This window comes from Loxodonta africana, chromosome 15, assembly GCF_030014295.1.
Source record: "Loxodonta africana isolate mLoxAfr1 chromosome 15, mLoxAfr1.hap2, whole genome shotgun sequence".
Classification (NCBI taxonomy): Eukaryota; Metazoa; Chordata; class Mammalia; order Proboscidea; family Elephantidae; genus Loxodonta; species Loxodonta africana.
In genome coordinates this window covers 63,876,615-63,885,179 of record NC_087356.1, presented here as the reverse complement: position 1 = coordinate 63,885,179, position 8,565 = coordinate 63,876,615, and the positions used below count along the sequence as shown (strand labels likewise).

The 8,565-nt window shown below is 38.3% G+C and overlaps 1 protein-coding gene across 1 annotated transcript; it reads right to left on the bottom strand.

Annotated features, from left to right (window-relative positions):
* Positions 1-212: 212 nt before the first annotated feature.
* On the bottom strand, positions 213-1,744 carry LOC100665175 (olfactory receptor 8B8-like). Its single transcript, XM_003422074.4, has one exon. The coding sequence runs from the start codon at positions 1,363-1,365 to the stop codon at positions 418-420; it is 948 nt and encodes a 315-aa protein (XP_003422122.3). The 5' UTR covers positions 1,366-1,744; the 3' UTR covers positions 213-417.
* Positions 1,745-8,565: the final 6,821 nt, after the last annotated feature.

Below are 8,565 nucleotides of genomic sequence, written 5' to 3'. Positions count from 1 at the left end.
TCAGTAGAGGTTTACAAATGAATGAGTAGATGAATGAATCTAAAGTCCACCTAAGTCATTGTCTCCATGACAGAACTTCTCAGGAATTCTAGACTTAGCCCAGTCAAAATTCTCACAACCTTACCATTTCTGGATTTATTATAATTGAACTTTTTCTACTTCAAACCTTACAATTTATGAAAATAAACTGGAGAAGGACAGAATGAATTAATTTCCCCACTCTGTATGTAAGGATGAACTGATCCACCTTCTCCTTATATTATCTTCACTTATGGAGTGATTTATATACTAAACTTAATTTACTCCATGGTTTAATTTATTTGAATTTCTATTTTAATTTATTACTATCCTCTCCACAAATTTATCCCTTGTGTGTTCTTACTAGGATTTGCAACCTATTTCTATCAGGGCTTTTATTTAGGAGAACACTTTTCTCTTCAAAGTCTTACTCAGTGCAACATGGACATCTTTGTTTCTCAAACTGTAGATAAAAGGATTCATCACTGGTGCTACAATGGTATAAAAAACTGTGCATATTTTCTCTTGATCGAGAGATCTAGCTGGAAAAGGCTTGAGATACATAAATGCTGATGATCCAAAGAAAATAGAAACAGCAATTATGTGGGAGCTGCAGATACTGAAGGCTTTGGACCTACCTTCTGTAGGACGGATGTGGAAGATGTTGGAGAGGATGAGGGAGTAAGAGATGAAGACAGTAAGACTGGGCACTATTACACTGATACCTACTACAATAAAAGCTACCAGCTCATTGATGTAGGTGCTTGTGCAAGAGAGGTGGAGGAGGGGAGGTATGCCACACATGAAATGATTGATGATGTTGCCATTACAAAAAGTGAGTCTTAGCGTGCACCCTGTGTGGGCCATGGCACCCACAAACCCCATTGCATAAGTGCCCATCATCAGCATGAGGCAGACCTGAGGGGACATGATGACCTTGTAAAGCAGGGGCTTGCAGATGGCCACATATCGATCATAGGCCATTGATGTTAAAACACAACATTCACTGATAACAAAGAAGGCAAAGAAATAGAGCTGAGCCATGCACTCTGAATAAGAGATGTTATTCTTTTTTATGAAGCTTATTAACATTTTAGGCATTATAACAGAGGCATAGCACAGATCAGTCAAGGAAAGGTTGAAGAGAAAGTAGTACATGGGAGTGTGAAGGGGAGGATTCAGTCCAATTACAACAAGCAACCCAATGTTACCCACCACAGTGGTTACAAAGATTCCTAAAAAAAGGAAGAAGAGAGGCACCTGAAGCTCTGGCTCTTGTGTTAAACCCAGCAGGATAAACTCCGTCACTAAGGAGTCATTTCCTGAGGCCATTCTTCTCCAGAACATATCTGTGGAACAGGACAAAAAAGTAACATTAAAATGAGTACCACGTACAAAAGAACAAATATTGTATGATCCTCTTATAAGGATTATCTAGAATTGGCAAATCCAGGAGATAAAAGATTAGTAGTTGCCAGGAGTTGAGGGAGAAGGATATGGGCAGTAAGAATACAATAGATATATTCATATATATTAACTGGTATGTTTTAGTTCATTCATCCATTCAACATACTCTTATTTGTTGGTTTTGGACCCATGGTATGTCAGATACAGCACCACAGATATATACATAGAAAATACACTCCCCCTCTTTCAAGGAGCTCACCTTACAAGAAAAGAAAAACCTCTAATAAATGAATAAATACATAAACTGGTACTCAGTTCTCTCTCCTGAATCCCACTATAATGATATTGAGATTGAAAATGAGCTCATCCTTCTGTGTGTCTTTCTTTTCTCCATTTGTAAAGGCTAAGAGAATGTTTACAGATGTTTATCGAAAAGACATAGAGGCAAAGTTCTGTATGGATCAGATTCAGGAACCCTGTAACCACCTTTGACTCTAAGCGTCTTTGCTCACTTCTACATTGTCAGTCTACTAGGCTCACCTCAGGGCCAGTGGTGGTCTCAGCGATAGGAGATGTGGCATTTCCAAGATTGTTAGGCTTCCATAGGTGAGGTTTGGAAGAAGACAATAAAAGTCAATACTTACCATCTGAGTAGGGACTTAAGTGGAAGACTTTTTAACTCCTTTCTCCTGATCACATTGAGGGGAAAATATCTTTGATGTGTTTTAGAGGTAAACAGCCCTAACAAAGAATTCTTTTTATTGTTATTGTTTTTTAGCTCTCGACTGAGGGAACCAGGGAGCCAACTATAAAACCCCAGTTTCTGAGAAGCCAGGAGTTACAGATCATGATTTCTGATGTTGCTTTGTCCAGAGTGTCCTCTCCAGCTTAAGAGGTAGTAAATAGCATCTGCTGGTGCCAAGAGAGCCACCTATTAATAAGGCCCAAAGGTTTTTTATGAGTCAATAAATCCCAGAGACCTGATTAAAAATGGGAAAACATGTTTCCCCAGAATTTCCCCAGAGATTAACCTTTGCAGAAAAAAGAAATGACTACTATACATGTGCAGCCTAGTCATAATAACAATTACTAACAATTGACTTATTGTGAATTTACTATTTTACATGCATTATGGCTTCTTACCAAATGAAGTAAGTTCCCAAATAAAAAGGCAACCTACAGACTGGGAAAAATTTTTGGCTACTGTATATCTGATCAGGGTCTAAAATCTATAAGATGCTGCAAAACCTCAACAACAAAAAGACAAATAACCCAATTAAGAAATTGACAAATGATATGAGCAGACACTTCACCAAAGAAGACATTCAAGTGGCTACCAGATACATCAGTTAATGCTCATGATCATTAGCCATTTGAGAAATGCAAATCAAAACTACAATGAGATACCATCTCACTACAACAAGGCTGGCATTAAGCAAAAAAACACAAAGTAATAAATTTTGGAGAGGTTGTGGAAAGACCAGAACACTTATACACTGCCAGTGGAAATGTAAAGTGGTACGACCACTTTGATTTGGCACTTCCTTATAAAGCTGGAAATAGAAGTACCATACAATCCAGCAATCCCACTCCTTGGAATATATACCCTAGAGAAATAAGAGCCGTCACAAGAATAGATATATGCACACCCATGTTTATTGCAGCATTGTTTGTAATAGTAAAAAGACAGAAACAACCTAGGTGCCCATCAATGGACAAATGGATAAATAAATTGTGGTATATTCACACAGCGGTATACTACGGCAGCGATAAAGAACAACAATGAATCCGGGAAACATCTCATAACGTGGATGAATCTGGAAGGCATTATCCTGAATGAAATTAGTCACAAAAGAGCAAATATTATATGAGACCACTATTACAAGAACTCAAGAAAAGGCTTAAACACAGAAGAAAGCATTCTTTGATGGTTTTGAGGGTGGGGAAGGAGAGAAAGGGGTTTTCACAAACTAGATATTAGAAAACAATTATCTTAGGTGAAGGGAAGCACAACACACAATACAGGAGAAGTCAGCACAACTGGCCTAAACCAAAAGCCAAGAAGTTCCCTGAACACAACCAAACACTTTAAGGGGCAGAGTAGTAGGGGCGGGGGTCTAGGGACCAAGGTTTCAGGGAACTTTTAGGTCAATTGGCATAACAAAGTTTATTAAGAAAACGTTCTGCATCCCACTTTGGTAACTGGCGTCTAGGGTCTTAAAAGCTAGCAAGCGGCCATCTAAGATGCATCAATTTTTCCCAACCCAACTGGAGCAAAGGAGAATGAAGAACACCAAACACATGAGGAAAATATTAGCCCAAGAGACAGGAAAGGACACATAAACCAGAGACTCCATCAGCCTGAAACCAGAACTAGATGGTCCCCAGCTACCACCAATGATCACCCTGACAAGGAACACAACAGAGAGTCCCTGATGGAGCTGGAGAAAAGTGGGGTGTAGAATTCAAATTCTAGTAAAAAGATCAGGTTGAATGGTCTGACTGAGACTGGAGGAGCCCTGGAAGACTTGACCCCAAACTCTCTTTAATCCAGAACTAAAACCCTTCCCAAAGCCAACTCTTGAGACAAAGATTAGAGTGGACTATAAGGCATAAAATGATATTCATGAAGAGTGTGTGTCTTAGTTCAGGTAGGTACATGAGACTAAATGGCAGAATTGAATTTCCCTCCTTCCTGAATATCACATGGAGCATGTCTACAGCTCTCAGAGAGGTCCCAGGGTCTCTCCATAGGCCTGCAGCAAAGACTCAAATAAAAAGGCAGCTCTAAATGCTAAAATCAAGGATCTGTTCATCCTGCGAGCCATTAGAAACCACCCAGATTTTTAGTTCTTTTTTTTGGACAGGTTTTAAATAATAGAAGTGCTGATTTAGATTAATATAGAGAGTGTCTGCAGACTGAACTGGAGTAAGAAACACTGGAGATAAAGGCAGAAGACAATTTTAATAGTCAATGAATAATGCAAAAATACCCTTAATTAACAATATTATTGTAATTCAAAGAAACAAACATAAAAGAGAGCTTACAAGAGAAGATTTACCACAACTTCTCACAAAGGGGATGGGATACAAATAGACAAAAATTTCCCTAGGATGTTAGCCTAGGTAGTTGGGTAGATGAGCGTGTTACTACAGACAGAATTCAGAAAGACAGGTAATGTTGGTAAAAATCATACATTCAGTTTTGAACAGGGTGGACTTGAGTTTACAGCTGAACATGCAAGCAGAGCTATACAGTAGGAAAATATGTAAGATTAAAACTCAGGAAAAAAAGTCAGAACAAGAGGTAAAGATCTGGGGATTACTTCCATAGAGATTTAAGCCATAGGATTAGTGAATTCAACGACAGAGAGTAAAGAAGAAAAGAGCAGAGGACAAGAAAAAATATTTGGGGAATTCCTCAATGATCAGTTTTATACTTAGGATGATTTTACATCCAACCATTACTACAATGAGTTCCAACTATTAATCTTAGGCCTAAAAAATTACTAAGAGACCACAAATTCCTCAGGGCAAATTTGAAATGTGTCCCACAAGGCAGACATCCCTCGTCTTGCAGCAGTAATGAGCATGTTGGTGATTCATTCATTACATGTGCATTTTCTATAGAAATGTTAAGAACTTCTATTTATCTAGATGATGCAAGAGAGATTTTTATGTCAGGGTTCTAAGCTAGAGTTGTAGATCATTCTTTCACCTTTAATATCACCAGTGTAAATACGAGCAAAGGTGAAATGAATTACAAAGAGAGAGATTCTTAGGTTGGTCCTTACATTGCAAATCTGCCTCTTCCCGTTCCTTTCTGCCATCTGCGTAAGTCATCTTGGCCTAATTCATTTGTAGCAAAGTATGTCATAATCTATTTCACTAAGATACACAATAGCTTCTTTTTTCCTTTCAACAGACTTGGGTAACCAAAGCGCTATGTGTTCTGATGTGTCAAAAAGTAATTTAACTCAAAAAGCTTTATATTTTACATCATATCATATCATATCATATCAATCACATCACATCACATCACATCACATCACATCACATCACATCACATCACATCACATCACATCACATCACATCACATCATATCATATCATACTATACTATACCAGGAGCCCTGGCAGTGCAATGGTTAAGAGCTTGGCTGCTAACCAAAAGACTGGCAGTTTGAATCCACCAGCCTCTGCTTGGAGACCCTATGGGGTGGTTCTACTCTGTCTTATAGGGTCGCTATGAGTCGGAATCGACTCCACAACAACAGGTTTTGGTTTTAGACTATACTATAGGGTTGCTATGGGTCAGAATTGACTCAAGGGCACACAACAACAACAGCATCATACTATATCATATTATCATAAAGATGCAGAAAAGAAAAACATGTATTTTAACTATATGGATTTTCGGTTTGCAGAAGTACGTTACATCGAGCCAACCTCTAACAGGGGCAGAAACACCAGCAAATATATTTTTAAATGTAAATACATAGCTGACACAATAAGAAGAAAATTACACCTTCAAGTGCTAGAAAGAAAAAGCATATCATTCAGTAGATATAGGATTAAGCCCAGGATTCTGCATTTTATCAAGGTCCCAGATAATTCTAAAGCTGTGCTCAGCTGACCACTCTCGAAGTAGAAAAGCCACAGGCCAAGTGATTTGACTTTAACAGGTGTCTGCAGTTGTGGCAGCTTTTTCACAGGTTGGAGCCTGTTTCAAAAGTGACAGAGCTACATGTTCTGGGTCTTAATGAAGGTGCATAGGTCTCAGAAAAGGTAAAAGAGCCTAGCAGATCTTAGCAAATAAAAGAGCAGTGGGGGTGGTAGAAAGCTGGGGGAAGTGGATCTCACCACATAAATGCCAGGTGGCCTAGCAGCTGCCACCTGCACAGACCCTGGCATACCAGAATGAAAATAAGTGAATGACTTCCACATGCATCAGCCAGAATAAATATTAAAAAATGTAAAATATATAAATATAAAAAAGAGAACAATTGCAAAAAGATATCACGTGGAAACATTATATAAAATTTTAATCATTAAAAAAGCAACTCTAAATAGAATTTATTGACGCATACATAGGTAGTAGAATTATGAAAATTGTATTTAAATGATAAACCCATCAACTTCAGAGTACTGGTTACCTCTTGGTTAACAGGAAGAGGAGAAAGGGAACGTGGGACATTAGTAGGCATGTTGTTAGGTGCCATCCAGTCAGTTCCAACTCATACCGACCCTATGCACAACAGAACGAAACACTGCCTGGTCCTGCACCATCCTCACAATTGTTGCTATGCTTGAGCCCATTGTTGCAACCACTGTGTCAATCCATCTTGTTGAGGGAATTGGTCTTTTTCTCTGACCTTTCATTTACCAAGCATGATGTGCTTCTCCAGGGACTGATTCCTCCTGATAACATGTCCAAAGTATGTGAGACATAGTCTTGCTATCCTTGCCTCTAAGAAGCATTCTGGCTGCACGTCTTCCAAGACAGACTCGTTCATTCTTTTGGCAGTCCGTGGTATATTCAATATTCTTCGCCAACACCACAATTCAAATGTGTCAATTCTTCTTTGGTCTTCCTTATTCATTGTCTATCTTTCCCATGCATATAAGATTATTGAAAATACCGTGGCTTGGATCAGGCACACTTAAGTCCTTAAGGTGGCATCTTTGCCTTTCAACACTTTAAAGAGATCTTTTGTAGCAAATTTGCATCTGTTTGTTGAACCATCTCAATTGATATTCCATCAATTCCTGGAGCCTTGTTTTTTGCCAATGCCTTCAGAGCAGCTTGGACTTCTTCCTTCAGGACCATCAGTTCCTGATCATATGTTACCTCTTGAAATGGTTGAATGTCGACCAATCCTTTTTGGGATAATGACTGTGTGTTCCTTCTATCTTCTTGTGATCCTTCCTCCGTCGTTTAAGATTTTTCCCATAGAATTCTTCAGTATTGCAACTCAAGGCTTGAATTTTTTCTTCAGTTCTTTCAGCTTGAGATATGGTGAGTGTGTTCTTCCCTTTTGGTTTTCTATCTTCAGCTCTTTGCACATGTCATCATAATACTTTACTTTGTCTTCTCCACCCACCCTTTGAAATATTCTGTTCAGCTCTTTTACTTTTTTTTTTCCTTTTGCTTTAGCTATTTGATGTTCAAGAGCAAGTTTCAGAGTCTTTTCTGACATTTAGGGCTTTTCTTTCTCTCCTGTCTTTTTAATGACCTCTTGCTTTCTTCAAGTATGATGTCTTTGATATCATTCCGCAACACGTCTGGTCTTCGGTCATTAGTGCTCAACACGTCAAATCTATTCTTGAGATGGTCTCTAAATTCGTGTTGGATATACTCAAGGTATTACTTTGGCTTTCATGGACTTGTTCTAATTTTCTTCAGTTTCAACTTGAACTTGCATTACGAACAATTGATGATCTGTTCCACAGTTGGCCCCTGGCCTTGTTCTAAATCATGATATTGAGCTTTTTCATCCTGTCTTTCCAGAAACCAAAAAAAAAAAAAAAAAAAAAGATGTAGTCAATTTGATTCCTATGTATTCCTTCTGGTGAGGCCCATGTGTATGGTCACTGTTTATGTGGGTGAAAAAAGGTATTGCAATGAAGAAGTTGTTGGTCTTGCAAAATTCTGCCATGCAATCTCTGGCATCATTTCTATCATCAAGGCCATATCTTCCAACTACCAATCCACCTTCTTTGTTTCCAACTTTCACGTTCTAATCTCCAGTAATTATCAGTGCATCCTGACTGAATGTTCAATCAATTTCAGACTGCAGAAGTTGGTAAAAATCTTCAATTTCTTCATCTTTGGCCTTTTTTTTTTTGGCCTTAGTGGTTGGTGTATAAATTTGAATAATAGTCATATTAACTGGTCTTCCTTCTAGGTGTATGGGTATTATCCTATCACTGACAACGTTGTACTTCAGGATAGATCTTGAAATGTTCTTTTTGAAAATGAATGGGACAACTTTCCTCTTCGAGTTGTTATTACCTGCATAGTAGACCATATGATTGTCCAATTCAAAATGGAAAATACCAGCCCACTTCAGCTTACTAATGCCTAGGATATCAATCTTTATGCTTCCCATTTCATTTTGGGTGATTTCCAATTTTTCTA